The following is a 17,287-nucleotide window of genomic DNA, read 5'->3' on the forward strand; positions in this document are numbered from 1 at the left end:
AAATAACACAGTAACCAAATAAGTGTTAAACAATTCAAAATGTATTTTATATTTGACATTCTTCAAAGTAGCCTCCCTTTGCCTTGATGACAGCTTTGCACACTCTTGGCATTCTCTCAACCAGATTAATGAGGTAGTCACCTGGAATGCATTTCAATTAACAGGTGTGCCTTCTTAAAAGTTAATTTGTGGAATTTCTTTCCTTCTTAATGCGTTTGAGCCAATCAGTTGTGTTGTGACAAGGTAGGGGTGGTATACAGAAGATAGCCCTATTTGGTAAAAGACCAAGTCCATATTATGGCAACAGCTCAAATAAGCAAAGAGAAACGACAGTCCATCATTACTTTAAGACATGAAGGTCAGTCAATGCAGAACTTTGAAAGTTTCTTCAAGTGCTGTCGCAAAAACCATCTAGAGCTATGATAAAACTGGCTCTCATGAGGACCGCCACAGGAAAGTAAGACCCAGAGTTACCTCTGCTGCAGAGGATAAGTTCATTTGAGTTAACTGCACCTCAGATTGCAGCCCAAATAAATGCTTCAGAGTTCAACTAACAGACACATCTCAACATCAACTGTTCAGAGGAGACTGTGTGAATCAGGCCTTGATGGTCGAATTGCTGCAAAACACCACTACTAAAGGACACCAATAAGAAGAATAGACTTGCTTGGGCCAAGAAACACGAGCAATGTACATTAGACTGGTGGAAATCTGTCCTTTGGTCTGATGAGTCCAAATTTGAGATTTTTGGTTCCAACCGCTGTGTGTCTTTGTGAGACGCAGAGTAGGTGAACGGATTAACTCCGCATGTGTGGTTTCCACCGTGAAGCATGGAGCAGGAGGTGTGATGGTGCTTTGCTGGTGACACTGTAGGTGATTTATTTAGAATTCAAGGCACACTTAACCAACATGGCTACCACAGCAATCTGCAGCGATACGCCATTCCATCTGGTTTGCGCTTAGTGGGACAACAATTTATTTTTCAACAGGACAATGACCCAACACACCTCCAGGCTGTGTAAGGGCTATTTTACCAAGGAGAGTGATGTAGTGCTGCATCAGATGACCTGGCCTCCACAATCACCCGACCTCAACCCAATTGAGATGGTTTAGGAATGAAAAGCAGCCAACAAGTGTTCAGCATATGTGGGAACTCCTTCAAGACTGTTGGAAAAGCATTCTTCATGAAGCTGGTTGAGAGAATGCCAAGAGTGTACAAAGCTGTCATCAAGGCAAAGGGTGGCTACTTTCAAGAATCTCAAATATAAAATATATTTTGATTTGTTTAACACTTTTTTGGTTACTACATGACTCCATATGTGTTATTTCATAGTTGTGAAGTCTTCATTATTATTCTACAATGTAGAAAATAGTAAAAAATAAAGAAAGAAAACCCTTGATTGAGCAGGTGTATCAAAACGTTTGACTGGTACTGTATGTGTGTGACAAGAGAAGGGAAATCTCTCTACATGCCCCAATAACAATCTATTATATTAGGTTTTGGTCTTCATTTGCTTTTGAAAAGGAAATCGTTGTGGGCAAGGTGATAATGATGGACTATTGAAAAACTCCTCAGACGGCCTGACTCTAGTAATGATAGACTGAGGGAGACTGTCTCTGTGACTCTGCCCGTCTTTGACCGCTTCTCTCCATTAAGACTCTTTCCTCATTTATAGCCGAAGTTATTCAATTATATGAGTGGCGGCCGGCTGGACAGGGAGAGGGGGAGAGACAGAGAGAAACATGCGGTAGAGAGAGAGAGAGGACTGGAGATTAAGGAAATTATAATTAGAGAGTTTTAATACGGGGACTTCATTAGTGAACGGTGTGGAGAGAGACTGAGGCAGAGACGGCTCACCGCTGGCCTAACGGCGTGTATTTGTACGGTCGGCAGCCGGGGGCCGTGGCAGAGAAGATGACAGCAGGGTGAAGCTGCAGCCTGGGAGGCCTCCCTCCCCAACACGCTCACATGACCTTTCAGAAGATTCACTCTGTTCTCTCAGGGTGCCACAGGCTGGTATGTGTGTCTACCACAAACTCTTTCATTACCATATGCTGCATGCCTGCCGTCGCTCTCTTTTACACTCGTTCACCACCTTCTGCTTCTAACTCCTCTCTTTTTCTTTCTTTCCTCTCTCTCCCTCCATCTCTCTATTCCTCCATCTCAATGGCCCTCTATAGAGATACTGAGGTTAGAACAACCCTAAACATTATTTTCTAAGGCAAGGAAACAGGAAGGGACAGCTTATCGTATGCAGCCGTGTCCGTGTCCTCTCTCTCCCGCTCTCCCCCACTCCCTCCCCTCTCTGTGGCATTCCCATCAATGCAATTAAAGCCAACTCTGCCCTCTCTGCCCGCATCATTATGGCGGCGGAATGTTCCGGTGCTCTCCCTCTTATTGCATTTCCACGTCTGTGGCCTGTCGTTAATGATGTCCCCGTCTGCCCATAAATTATCGTCTGCAGCTCTCAGGTTTGCAGGGAGTGTGTGTATGTACGTGTGAGTGTGTGTGACCGCAGCGAGAGAGCAAGGAGACAGACGGAAGGTCGGACATCCCTAACAATATGAAAGGCGACTAACCTCACTCACATGACAAAGACCTGAGCAGAAACAAACTAATGGTGGGGATTCATAACGAGATCTCTCATGTTTACCTATAAAGCCTTCTATCCCTCATCAGCATCTATTCCCTTCAAAGTTCACTACTTTTGACCAGGGCTCTGATCAAAAGTAGTGCACTATAAAGGGAATAGGGTGCCATTCCAGATGGGCCCCTAATCTCCTTAAAGTATCTGACAGGAATCCTGTCACAGGATACAGATAACAGACAACAAAGAAAAACTAGTCGAAGAGTTTCACTTTTGATTGGCGCTTTGTTTTTGTTATTGTTGCTTTCTCTACACCTCAGAGACGATAGCAGAGGTTAATTTAATATACAGTATGCTTTTGGTAATTATGCACAGGCACAGTACAGTATTCCCTCTACTCCTCTGTGTGTGCGTCATTACTATTCACGAGACAGACAGTGCCGTTCCTACGGCGACAGTGCCCGGCGGGACCTTAGGACCTGTGAGAAAATGTCACGCCACTCTTTCCCTCCCACTCGCTCTCCAACATACCCCCCTCTCTCTCCCTCTCAACAAACACAGAAGAGTGCCGTCCTGTGAGAGATGCTTTGAATAAGCAGTGTGGGGAACGGCGGAGGAGGGAGAGAAAGGAGTGTGTCTTGAGGGAGGACGCGGGGAGGATGAGAGGCAGGGGGGAGTATAGTATAGGTCCTGTGTGGTAGGGGTCTTATGGGGGGTCTCCGGCGTAGGTGGTGGGAAGAGGGGGGGGGGGGGGGGGGGGGGGGTACAGATCCTGGGTGGTAAAGAGGTGACGGGGTTGGGGTTTGAGGGTTACAGGGAGGATCTTACTGGGGGTCCCCGGCGTAGCTGAGCTGGGCGGGCCGGATCCCGAAGTGGACGATGATGGGGAAGGTAATGACCTCTGGATTGAACTGCTCTCTGTCCAGCTGGTCAATACGCACAGAGCTAGGCTTCTGAAACAACAACAACAACAAAGACTATGAGACCAGGGAACATATGGATCAAGTGTCTCAGATCTAGCATCTGTCCATAGAAATTTTATTCATTATGATCCTACATCAGCACTCCTACTCGGAGACGCTTGACACATACAGCCTCAGATCCTATCAGACTTTGGTAAGTACAGTGTTATTATGTTACAAAAATAGCATCTGAATTCATGGAATACATGCAACCCCTGCCAATCTAGCACTCTGTCAATCACAGGCACACACCCTATGGGCCTTGGTGCACTATATGGAATAGGGTACCATTTTGAATACAGTCCATGACAGTGCTCTTGTCCTCTCTCACCATGCCAGGGTTGGTGACGATCATGCCCTTGCACTCCTCTGCGTACTTCTGCCACTTCAGTTCCTCCCACTGCAGCATGTCAGCTATCTCCTCCTCAGGGACCAGAGGCTTGGAGCTCCGCAGGAGGTAGAGGAGCACCTGGTGCATGGACAGCACCTCCTTACCACCATCTGACAGAGAGGGACAAACACAGAGATCGTGAGATACACAGACAGAAACAGACAAACACACATTCAGAAACCCATACACACAGAGAAACAAGACCGACAGACAGAGACCGACAAAGAAACAGACACACAGAGAACACACTCAGGTTTAGACACTCATGCAAAATTGACTGACCTCCAATTACAAATGTTCACGTGGACAGATAGATGGAAAATCCAATCTTAGAAATGCACTAAGAGGACAACTCATATGCGCACACACACTCATGAACACAAAGCACATACAACAAACAAACAGCATGCAGTACCAACATTCTCCAGCAGAGAGACAGTTTTCTGAAGAGGGGACAGTCTCACCAGGTAAGAAGCGAACAAATCGAGGCATGAAGTGGAACTTCTGACATCCAGGAGATTGGTTGTCCCACTCGGGAGCTGTGTGGGGAAACAACAAAGATACTGAAAATACACCTTTAGTCTCAAAATCAAATTTGATTGGTCATGTACACATAGTTTGAAGATGTTATCGCAGGTGCAGCAAAATTATTATGTTTCTAGCTCCAACAGTACAGTATACCTAACAATACACACAATTCCCAATTTTTTTTATAAAGAAATATCAGAACGAGCAATGTCAGAGTCCGGAATATATATACACAAAAGTATGTTGTCACCCCCCTTTGGCTAATTCAGCCACAACCTTTGCTGACAGGTGTAAAAAAATCGAGCAAACAGCCATGCAATCTCCATAGACAAATATTTATGTCCTGCTAGAGCTGCCCCGGTCACCTGTAAGTGCTGTTAATGTGAAGAGGAAATGTCTAGGAGCAACAACAGCTCAGCCTTGAATTGGTAGGCCACACAAGCTCACAGAACGGGTTCGCCGAGTGCTGAAGTGTGTAGCGAGTAAAAATCTTCTGTCCTCGGTTGCAAGACACTACCTAGTTCCAAACTGCCTCTGGAAGTAACATCAGCACAATAACTGCTTGTTGGGAGTGTCATACAATGGGTTTCCATGGCCATGCAGTTGCACATAAGCCTAAGATCACCATACGCAATGCCAAGTGTCGGCTGGAGTGGTGTAAAGCTAGCCACCATTGGACTCTGGAGCAGCGAAAACACGTTCTCTGGAGTGATAAATCACGACTCAACATTTGGCAGTCTGACAAACTAATCTGGGTTTGGTGGATGGCAGGATAATGCTACCTGCCCGAATGCATAGTGCCAACGGTCACGTTAAGTGGAAGAGGAATAATGGTCTGTGGCTGTTTTTCATGGTTCTGGCTAGGCCCCTTAGTTCCAGTGAAGGGAAATCTTAACGCTACAGCATACGCTGACATTCTAGACGATTCTGTGTTTCCAACTTTGTGGCAACAGTTTGGAGAAGGCCCTTTCCTGTTTCAGCATGATATGTATGTATACACACATTATTTATATACAGTACCAGTCAAAGGTTTGGACACACCTACTCATTCAAGGGTTTTCCTTCACTATTATTCTACAATGTAGAAAATAGTAAAGACATTAAAACTATAACACATACGGAATCATGAAGTAACCAAAAAAAGTGTTAAAGAAAATCAAAATATATTTTAGATTTTAGATTCTTCAAATAGCCACCCTTTGCCTTGATGACAGCATTGCACACTCTTGGCATTCTCTCAACCAGCTTCACCTGGAATGCTTTTCCAACAGTCTTGAAGGAGTTCCCACATATGCTGAGCATTTGTTGGCTGCATTTCCTTCACTCTGCAATCCGACTCATCCCAAACCATCTAAATTGGGTTGGAGGTGTGTTAGGTCATTGTCCTGTTGAAAAACAAATGATAGTCCCACTAAGTGCAAACCAGATGGATTGGCGTATCGCTGCAGAATCGTGTGGTGTGCCTTGAATTCTAAATAAATCACAGAAAGTGTCACCAGCAAAGCACCCCCACACCATAACACCACCTCCTCCTCCATGCTTTACGGTGGGAACTAAACATTAAGAGATTATCCGTTCACCCACACCGCGTCTCACAAAAACCTTGCGGTTGGAACCCAAAATCTCCAATATGGAATATGAAATCTCGAATTTGGACTCCAGACCAAAGGACAAATTTCCACCGGTCTAATGTCCATTGCTCGTGTTTCTTGGCCCAAGCAGGTCTCTTCTTATTGGTGTCCTTTAGTATTGGTTTCTTTGCAGCAATTCGACCATTAAGGCTTGATTCAAGCAGTCTCCTCTGAACAGTTGATGTTGAGATGTGTCTGTGAATTGAACTCTGAAGCATTTATTTGGGCTACAATTTCTGAGGCTGGTAACTCTAATTAACTTATCCTCTGCAGCAGAGGTAACTCTGGGTCTTCCTTTCCTGTGGTGGTCCTCATGAGAGCCAGTTTTATCATAGCGCTAGATGGTTTTTGAGACTGCACTTGAAGAAACTTTCAAAGTACTTGAAATGCTCCATATTGACTGACCTTCATGTCTTAAAGTAATGATGGACTGTTGTTTGTCTTTGCTTATTTGAGCTGGTCTTGCCATAATATGGACATAGTCTTTTACCAAATAGGGCCATCTTCTGTATACCCCCTTACCTTGTCTCAACACAACAGATTAGCACAAACGCATTAAGAAGGAAAGAAATTCCACAAAATAAGGCACACCTGTTAATTGAAATGCATTCCAGGTGACTACTTCATGAATCTGGCTGAGAGAATGCCAAGAGTCTGCACAGCTGTCATCAAGGCAAAGGGAGGCTTTTTGAAGAATCTCAAATTTAACATTTACATTTACGTCATTTAGCAGACGCTCTTATCAAAATATGTTTAACACTTTTTTGGTTACTACATGATTCCATGTGTGTTATTTCATAGTTGTGATGTCTTCACTATTATTTTACAATGTAAAAAGGAGTACAAATAAAGAAAAACCCTTGAATGTGTAGGTGTGTCCAAACTTTTGACTGTTACTGTGTTTGTGTGTGTGTGTGTGTATATATATATATATATATATATATATATATACACACACACATACAGTAGAGGGAGCTGAAGGTTCGAGTTGCCAAACGTCAGCCTCGAAACCTTAATGACTTGGAGAAGATCTGCAAAGAGGAGTGGAACAAAATCCCTCCTGAGATGTGTGCAAACCTGGTGGCCGACTACTAGAAATGTCTGACCTCTGATTGCCAACAAGGGTTTTGCCACCAAGTACTAAGTCATGTTTTGCAGAGGGGTCATACTTATTTCCCTCATTAAAATGCAAATCAATTCATAACATTTTTGACATGCGTATTTCTGGATTTTTTTGTTGTTATTCTGTCTCTCACTGTTCAAATAAACCTACCATCATAATTATAGACTGATCATTTCTTTGTCAGCGGGCAAACGTACAAAATCAGCAGGGGATCAAATACTTGTTTCCCTGTTCTGAAAGGCCCCAGAGTCTGCAACACCACTAAGCAAGGGGCACCACCAAGCAAGCGGCACCATGAAGACCAAGGAACTCTCCAAACAGGTCAGGGACAAAGTTGTGGAGAAGTACAGATCAGAGTTGGGTTATAAAAAACATATCCAAAACTTTGAACATCCCATGGAGCACCATTAAATCCATTTTAAAAAATGGAAAGAATATGACACCACAACAAACCTGCCAAGAGTGGGCCGCCCACCAAAACTCACAGACCAGGCAAGGAGGGCATTAATCAGAGAGGCAATAAAGATACCAAATATAACCCTGAAGGAGCTGCAAAGCTCCACAGTGGAGATTGGAGTATCTGTCCATAGGACCACTTTAAGCCGTACACTCCACATAGCTGGGCTTTACGGAAGAGTGGCCAGAAAAAAAGCCATTGCTTAAAGAAAAAAATAAGCTAACACGTTTGGTGTTCGCCAAAAGCCATGTGGGAGACTCCCCAAACATATGGAAGAAGGTACTCTGGTCAGATGAGACTGAAATTGAGCTTTTTGGCCATCAAGGAAAACACAATGTCTGGAGCAAACCCAACACCTCTCATCACCCCGAGAACACCATCCCCACAGTGAAGCATGGTGGTGGCAGCATCAGGCTGTGTGGATATTTTTCCTTCGGCAGGGACTGGGAAACTGGTCAGAATTGAAGGAATGATGGATGGAAATTCTTGAGGGAAACCTGTTTCAGTCTTCCAGAGATTTGAGACTGGGATGTTCACCTTCCAGCAGGACAATGACCCTAAGCATACTGCTAATGCAACTCTCGAGTGGTTTAAGGGGAAACATAAATGTCTTGGAATGGCCTAAAGATTGCTGTACACCTGTGGAACCCATCCAACTTGAAGGAGCTGGAGCAGTTTTGCCTTGAAGAATGGGCAAAGATCCCAGTGGCTAGATGTGCCAAGCTTAAAGTGACCAGTGTTCAATGACTATATGTACATAGGGCAGCTGTCTCTAAGGTGAAGGGTAGCGTACCAGGTGGTAGCCGGCTAATAACAGTGACTACGTTCAGGCCAGGGTACTGGGCGGAGGCTGGCTTGTGGTGACTATTTAACAGTCTGATGGCCTGGAGATAGAAGCTGTTTTTCAGTCTCTTAGTCCCAGCTTTGATGCACTTGTACTTGTGGGTTGTATGGTGTATTGTTCACCTGTGAGGTTCCAGTCATAGAGCTCCAGTATATCCTGGAATAGGTAGGAAGAGAACAGCTCCAGTCCTTTCACACAGTAGTTCTGAACAAGGACATAGGGAAACAAAGGGTTAACACACACTCTCTCTCTCTCTCTCTCTCTCTCTCTCACTCACACAAGCATCTTAATGCTGAAATATGTAACCTGATAGTCAAATCCAGTTCCCTAAACTTTGGCTTCCAACACTTCCTTATCAGCCCATTCAGCTGGTGTAGGTTAAAAACAACCTCTACTTCTTTACAGCCTTGGGTGTTTTCACAGAGAGAGAGAGATGACCGTTTGGAGAACAAAAGACTGGGGGGGGGAGATAACCTGAAGAACAACAACCTTTTAACTCCAATTACAGAGGAGAGAGCGAGACAGAGACCCCAAATAATTTGAAAACAAATCAAATTTTGATAAACTCCCATATCTATAGGGTGAAATAACAAAGTGTGCCATCACAGCAGCAAGATTTGTGACCTGTTGCAACAAGAAAAGGGCAAACAACGAAGAACAAACACCATATTTATATGTATTTATTTTCCCTTTTGTACTTTAACTATTTGCACATCGTTACAAAACTGCATATAGCCATATGACATTTGAAATGTCTCTATTCCTTTGGAACTTTTGTGTGTAACGTTAACTGTGAATTTTTGTATTGTTTATTTCACTTATGTTTATTATCTATTTCACTTGCTTTGGCAATGCCAATAAAGCCCTTTGAATTGAGATAATAATAATAATATGCCATTTAGCAGACGCATTTATCCAAAGCGACTTACAGTTGTGCGTGCATAATTATTATTTTTTTGTGTATGGGTGGTCCCGGGGATCGAACCCACTACCTTGGCGTTACAAGCGCCGTGCTCTACCAGCTGAGCTACAGAGGACCACAGAGAGAGAGAGAGAGGAGAGAGAAAGTGGGGCTTTACTGACCTCTGGTGTCATCTCTTCAATAAAGTGAATGGTGTAATCTATGTTGAAACGAATCACTCTGCACAATGGAATCTGGGATGATGAAAGAGAAGGTGGGGGGGTGCGAGGGAAGAAGAGAGTAGAGGAACACTCATTACCATGGTGTTAGACAGAGGTTACAGCTTTTCAAGGAAACTCATTAAAACCTCATCTCCATAAGCAGTGGCTGCAGCCCAAAAAACCACACACACACATAAATGTGCACACACCGGACACCAAACACAAACACACTGCAAAAAACACAACCCACAAATACCGAACACACACAACCCACACCAAAAACACACAAGCGGTATCTCTTTACCCAGGGCTTTTCAACATTAAGTGACTCCAATCTCTTTAAGGAGATAAGCCTGCTCTTCCGTGTTTAACCTCCCAGTTACATGCTCTTTGTGTCGGAACGAGAGTCCATTTTGGACGATTAACCTGGCCCACCGTACATCATGCAGTGGTGCCCACCCCTCTAGCTAACTAGCAGGGGCTAATCTCGCTGCGTTCTGGAGTCTCTAATCCCTGCACCCTCTGTAATGCAAGGTTTTTCAAGGGGTTGTTTAAATTATCCCGCGGTAATCTGGGTTTAATTCTCGCCAAATTGTTTTCAAATTGGAATAACTGACCAAATATGTGCATTTCGCTTCATTTTACAAACACACAACTCTCCTTCTCTGCCTTATTCAGCTAGGCTTTGCATGCCATCGATTTTGGGACAAAAATGTATATGAGAGGACCTAAAACAGTTGGACTGGGCTTGCCTTTCAAGCCTCCCCTGAAACTCTCTGACGCCGCCCTGGGGTGGCACGCCTCAATTTTGAAAACCTCTGCTAAAGAGGGATCCTCTGTCGATACGTATGAGGCCTTTCAAGTCCCAACCTCTAATATTTGACATTTACTGACGGGCCTTTAAAAGTAGAGAGGGAGGGAGAGGACTTAAATCACTAGGTCGCCATCAGCAGTGTGGCTGGAAGGGAACGTAGTGTGTGTGTCCCAGATGGCACCCTATCCCCTATATAGTGGACTCCTTTTGACCAGGGCCCATAGGGTACCATTTGGGACACACCTAACTTTTTCTGAGGTTGACTCTGGAACAAAGGAAAGGACCGACGCAAAGGGCGGATTTTAAGTTATTGTTTTTTTAAAGCCAAACACTGGTCGATGGCTCTGAATTATTAATGGGTGCTTTGCTTTATAAACCTGACTGTAGGGACGGAGCACACGCACGCAGCTGACGTGGCACAGGTTGTCCCATTGGAGGACACGAGGGAGGATGGAGAGGGAACAGTAGAGCTATGTGCTGAGCTATGCATATACTTTCAAACAACAGGCATAGAGAGAGAGAGATCAGAGGGAGTGGAGGGTATAACGACAGGATGGATCCATTGCAAATTGCTTACGTTAGTGAGAGGCATGTGGGAGAAGAGGGAGAAGCCTTCGAACAGGTACTCATGGTCATCGTACTCAATCACCGTAGGCCTGTCCGTCTGCGAACAACACACACACACACTTACATACCGGAAATGTCAGAATGAAGTCTGATGTAACGTTAAGAGAATTCCTATGGCCATGGTTTTAGGTCCATCTAGGGCCTAACATCTTTTCCTGACCATGTCACCTTACCAGGACAAACTACAAACTCAAGGTAAGGTCATGGGTTCAGGAAAGAAAACTCATCAGAACTGTGAGAGGGATCAAGAGGGAGAGAGAGACAGATGTATTCATACCAGGAAGTTAGTAGGTGGAGACACAGTGATTCTATAGTGGTAGAGCTTCCCAGAGTTGTTGTTCATCGGACGACATTCCTTCACCGACTGGAGAGAGATAGTACAAAGACTATGTTCAATAGTCTGTAGCATAACCATACAATAGTATTTTAATGTGAATCAATGCAAGACATTTCAGAAGAGAGGGGAGAGTAGAGTAGGTTGTGTGTGTGTGTGTACCTCCTCTCCAGGGTAGATGCTGTGGCGTATCCCTGTGCGTCTGGACTTGGCACTGCACTTACACAACGGCCCATCGTTCATCTGCACACACACACAGAGGACAGCCATAACCACTATGAACACTACGCCAAACTGTAACAGTAAAAAAAAATCTAAAATATATTTGTAAAAAGTGCTGAAGGGAGTTGTGGCATGTGTGTGGTACGCATAAACACAAGAGGTGACATTTTGACAGCACGTAAAAGATGGTGTCACCAAAACAGAATGAATCACTTAAAATGCACATATTATAAAAAACAAGTTTGCAATAAACAGTTAAAGGATTAAATGACGTGCATTCGGACACTGTGTTTCCAACATCACATAATTTTAATCATAGTTACCCTGTCATGGGCATTGTTTAAAAAGGTTTCAAATAAAATGCCATTACAAGTATTTTGGAGGAATATTGTCTCTTTCAACACTAGTTCTGTGTTAGACTTGGATTCTTCATCTGGGTGTAAAGGCTTTCATTACAGCCTTGCATTTAAACCAGGTGTGGTACTGCAGAGCTGGAATGAAACCCTGCACAACCCTAGCTCTTCAGGACCAGAGTTGGAGAAACAGGCTGTGCTAGACCATGTTAGAGCAGGGCCTGTACTCATAAAGCTCAGAGTAGGAGTGGTGATCTACAATCTGTTCCCTCTATGTAAACCTATTCATTATGATCTGAAAGGCATCCTGAACTATGAAACTTGATTTTCTGAAGGAACATTTTCTGATCGTTTTCGGGTTTTTTTTACAACAAGGGTCAATGTACCACAGCTCCTCAATCAATCAAATAAATCAATAAATCAATAAATCAAGAGGAGGATGTTCTGACCTGTCCTGGGTCGTTGTACCACAGCTCGTCATGCAGACGGTGTGGATGGGCCTTCTTCCTCTTGATCTCAGCGATCACGTCAAACAGGTCAGAGTCAGAGCTGCTGGAGCAGGTACTGCCTCCCCCGTCAGACTCACAGTCTGACTCACTGCTGCTGTGGCTGTGGCTCTCCTCTGGAACAGACACACATCAACCAGGACACTGTCAGTGGCTAGTGCAAACAGAGGGGTCTCAACACAACACTAACTTTCGGTCACCTGTCTTCTCTACTGTATGGTTTTTACACTTGTTTTTGAATACTAGTTGTTCCTGCAAAAACCAACACCTGGATATACATAGACGCACTGCTGTGCACAGGGTTTCACTTTCTTTTTTGCACTGTCGGTGGCTAGTCCACACACAGAGAGGTCTGAACTCACAGCAAAGACAGTAATTGCAACTGAAAACAGGTTGACAACACTGAACACTGTCAATCTTAGTGCACTAAATGTTGTAGCTAATCAATCTCTCTTTTTAACTCTCCTAGTTGTCTGACACGTCTGTGAAGTCATTCCTAATCACATTCATCAATCTCAGACATGGCAAGGCAAATTCTACACAGTTTATAAGGCAGGTTCGACAGTATTTCTTTACTTCAACACAAGACTGTCATTCTCACATTCCACTGTTACATAACCAGTGTTAGAGTTGAAATACCTTTGGGGATACTATCTGATATCAATACAGTACCGGGCTCCTCATCTAGCTTGGTCTTGGGAGGGTCCCATTTGGGCCGGGCTGACTGAGCACGCTCCTGTCTCTTGACCAGCTCTTCCTCGAAGCGTTCATACAGGTCCCTCAGCTTACTGGTCCCCACCACCGTAGAATCACCCTACAGCAACAAAACAGGGTCACACAGAGTTTCAAACGGCAGTATGAGAAGTTTGAGCAATTGGTTGAAAGAGAGTATAAAGCTGTAGTGGTAAAAATCAGACAGAGAATCACTGACAGATCAGAGCTTTTGTAAACACCCTAATGATTATCAGAGATGTAACTGTTCATATGGTCTTATATCCTCAGACATTTTCCAAATACATTTCTGGTGCATACTGTATCAGGAAAATCTGAAATATGGCACGGTTTGGTTACATTTTCATACAGAATTAACCTGTTTGTGTCAAACTATCAAAGTCAGCAGAGAAAAGCCAGGATTAGCCTCCTACCACTTGATCCATCGGATCGCTGGAGTAGTAGTTCTCAGCATGGGTACAGCGGATCCACGCAGGTTTCAGCAACTCATCCTCCTCTCTCTCATCTCCCTCCCCTTTCTCCCTCTCTCCTCTCTCCCTCTCCCTGTCCATCTCTCTCTCCCGGTCTCTGTCCCTGTCTATGGAGACTTCAGTCTCTGTGTCTCGGCTCCTAACGGAGGTATAGCTGCGCTCTCTGTCTCTGCTCATCCCCGGAATGTCGGACCTCCGGTCCCTCTCCTCCTCCCAGCGACCACGCTTCCTCTCTCTGCTGGCTGATCGACTGCAGGGAGAGAGGAAATGGTCACATTGGGAAACAAAGCAAGAGAGAGAGTAGAGAGAGAGAGAGACACACATCCATCTCGGCTCCAACTGTGTAAATAGTTGCATTGTGTGCACATAATTTAAATCAAAGATGTGGGTAACAAGCTATGTACTTTCAGGGTTCAGTATTATGACTAGGGGATCTATTCAATATGTATCATGAAAGTTCAGCGTTACAGCATGAGGGAAATTTAAAGGCAATGTTCCCACGTTAGCGGAGACTGCATTCAAGTTTAAAGTTGTATTTGTTGCTGCATATGTTGGCTCAATCCAAAATTATCTTAAATTGTATATTGCCAATTCGTAACGCTTCAGCGATACAGATTGAATATAGCCCTAGGTCTATAACATGCACGCAGACACAGATTAGAGGAAAAAATATAAATATTTTTTTAAGAGTCAACGTGAGCATCCATTACCTTCTAGGTCTCTTCCTGTGTCTGTCAGGTGACTGAGACCTCCGACTGTCTCTGTGGCGATGCCTCTCCCTGAGAATACATACACCCGCACACACACAGACAGACAGACACACACTTCTCTTAGAATGTACAACATACAGATACAGATCTGGTATTGAAAGCATTCCATCAAAGCAAACACAGTATTGCATAACATGAAGTCCACTGAACACGAGTGTCTGCTAAATCAGGGTTTCCCAACCCCCCCCCCCCCCCCCCCCCCAACCTTTGCAGTGCTAGAGCAAAATCCAAAATGTGCACCCAGGGGGGCCCCAGGACCGAGTTTGGGAAACCCTGTGCTAAATGACCAAAATGTAAATGAGGACATTATAGGTTGGGTATGGGACCGACACGTACCTGCTGCGTTCTCTACTCCGGTGACGAGTAGGAGGAGTCCTCCCACGCTGCTCGTACTCTGACCGGTGTCTCCCTCCCTCCGGCCTGCGTCTGTCCGGACTCCTGCCTCGGTCCTTCCCTCTCTGGTTCATGGGGAAATCCATCTTGTGTCTGTCGCCCCCACCACCACTGCCACCATGACTGCCGTAAGCATAGCCACCCTTCTGCTGCCTGTGGTCGTCATGGCGACCCCCTCTGCCTCTCTCCGGCGACCTCTGACCTCTGTCGTCCATTTGCTGTTGTTTCTCAGCCTTGTACTGCTGCCCTCCTCCTCCGTGAGGACCGTGCCTGAAGCCCCCGTGGTCTGGCTTGAAGGAGCTGGGACCCTGGTGGGAGCCGTAGTCCCCTGGGCTAAAGTTGGGCAGAGGAGGGAATGGAGGATGGGAGTAGTTCATGGCGTAGGGGGGTTGATGGTAGCTCATGGACTGGGGAGGCATGGTGGGAGGCATGCCGGGAGGGTGAGGGAGGGGTGGAGGGGGTACGGAAGGCATCATATAGTGGTAAGAACTCTGAGCTGATGCTGGAGACCCAGATATGGAGTTGCCGGCAAGAGGAGGAGGGGGGAAGTTGGGGTGGCTCTGGGGGTTGGGGAAGGGCGGGCGTACAGGGCACTGGCTGAGGGGGCTGACCGCCATACCCCCCTGAGTGGGCACTGGAGGGGGGTAAGACATGTAGTCTGAATGTGCAGTGATGTAACCACCCCCACCACTGTTTCCTTGGCCACCGTAGCTGTGAGAGGTGCAGTGCTGGGCCTGAGGGTCGTACTGGTAGGGGAGCATTGGCGGCTGGGGAGGTGGGGGTCCTAGGTTGGTGGGCTGGTAATTTTGGTGGGAGCCGTGTTGACCCCCATGTTGACCTGGGGGTGCTCTTCCTCTGGGGCAACCTCCCCCTCCTCGACCCTGATGGAAGGACATACCTACAAGACAACAGGAACAACATGGTTAAATCATCACCAATGTGCACAGTGTCACCAGCTCTGGTCCAGAGTGTTAGTGTGCCTCAGCATTAGCAAGCCACACTAACACCCTGGATCAGAGTTGATTACACAACACAGACCATCTGAATCAACACTCAATTATCTGTGGACATAAACCACAGTGAAATATAATTTTACTAACAAGTAAATGTACAAGTAACTGTATTGGATAGACGCCATTAGCTGAAAGTATGTGGTTATTTATGTATTTCCGTAATGTCCGTAATGAATTAGCAATCAAGTCAGTCTGTACTGACACCATTGTACTGTGGCTAATGTTAGCTAAAATGTACCTAGCTTGCTACAGTAACGGTGAGTAACGTAACTAGTTTAAGAAGTTAGCTAGCATGTCCTTTCGGCTAGAGTTTAAAAACAAACGATGGCAAGCTAACAGCTAGTTATACAAATATGCAAACAGGATAGCTAGCTATTTAAGTTAACAGTGCACACAAATTGCAATTCATAATGACAATAGCTAAATGGGAGGCTAGTTGTATTTATTAAACATAAGCTAGTAAGCTAGCTAACGTTTGCTAATTAGCTAGCTGAATCCAATGACAGCATTCAAGACAAGCTAGCTACGTTAGCTACAATTACCTTCAGATTTGGTAGCTTGCTAGCTACACGGAGCCTGATTTCAAACAGAAGCGCATCAATTACTGAATGGCATGGAGTGCTCTTGAACCGTATAACCTGTAGCTAGTCCAGGGAGACAAAAAAATGCATGCACTTGTTGCAAATATCTTGTTGGTTTTGCTGTGCTGTGCGTGCGAGCATCTGTGTTTCCAGTCGGAATGCTAAAGAAGACGGACACGCATGACCCAAGACACACGGTCATGGCTAGAAAGGATACAGCTTTTGTCAAATGAACGTCAATGTTGAAAATTTTAGCATTTTACCTAACCCTTTTCCTAACCTTAACCTAATTATCCTAACCTGCTACGTTAATTTTCCTAACCTGCTGCGTAAATTGTCCAAACATGCTACGAAAAGACAAATCTGACGTTAATTTTGCAAAAGTTGGATACTATCTAGCCATGACCAAGGACACGCCTGGTGCCTAAATAGGCTCTATGCACGCATCACTCCGCATTGGCGTAAGGATGCTTGGGATTTCTGGTTATCGGGAAAAAAAACATTACACAGTGACAGTAGACCGTTATGATGGCAGAGATGAAGTTTACAAGGTGTTTGCTGGAGTTGCCTAAAGTATCTGTTAATGATATACGGAGGGTCGTCCGGACATCCAGTACGACACCACGTAGCAAACTGGATAAAGGCTTCAAATTTTACATTTCTTATTTTCTTTGCAACTTTGAAGGTAATATGCTAACGCTAGCTAGCCTGAGCTAGAAGCCTTGCTTTGGTGTTTTAAGTCATGACTCCGTCCTGCTTCAGGTTAATCATGCTTTAAATAAAGTTTAATCATGTGTATATACCTCTCACTTCATGTGTTTGTACT

The 17,287-nt window shown here is 44.9% G+C and overlaps 1 protein-coding gene across 1 annotated transcript in view; it reads right to left on the reverse strand.

Annotated features, from left to right (window-relative positions):
* Window positions 1-16,601, reverse strand: part of drosha (drosha ribonuclease III) — a 142,491-nt gene extending 125,890 nt beyond the window's left edge. Inside the window, exons 1-14 of the mRNA XM_084152254.1 lie at window positions 16,423-16,601; window positions 14,811-15,765; window positions 14,415-14,483; window positions 13,648-13,954; window positions 13,175-13,316; window positions 12,446-12,618; window positions 11,584-11,664; window positions 11,365-11,451; window positions 11,038-11,124; window positions 9,608-9,679; window positions 8,647-8,728; window positions 4,406-4,480; window positions 3,882-4,051; window positions 3,417-3,541 (exon numbers count right to left, since the gene is read on the reverse strand). Of these exons, the coding sequence (XP_084008380.1) occupies window positions 3,417-3,541; window positions 3,882-4,051; window positions 4,406-4,480; window positions 8,647-8,728; window positions 9,608-9,679; window positions 11,038-11,124; window positions 11,365-11,451; window positions 11,584-11,664; window positions 12,446-12,618; window positions 13,175-13,316; window positions 13,648-13,954; window positions 14,415-14,483; window positions 14,811-15,763 (2,423 nt within the window). The 5' untranslated portion in view covers window positions 15,764-15,765; window positions 16,423-16,601. The remainder of the gene's footprint in view (window positions 1-3,416; window positions 3,542-3,881; window positions 4,052-4,405; window positions 4,481-8,646; window positions 8,729-9,607; window positions 9,680-11,037; window positions 11,125-11,364; window positions 11,452-11,583; window positions 11,665-12,445; window positions 12,619-13,174; window positions 13,317-13,647; window positions 13,955-14,414; window positions 14,484-14,810; window positions 15,766-16,422) is intronic.
* Window positions 16,602-17,287: the final 686 nt, after the last annotated feature.

Source organism: Coregonus lavaretus, assembly GCF_964263955.1.
Source record: "Coregonus lavaretus genome assembly, chromosome: 34".
Classification (NCBI taxonomy): domain Eukaryota; kingdom Metazoa; phylum Chordata; class Actinopteri; order Salmoniformes; family Salmonidae; genus Coregonus; species Coregonus lavaretus.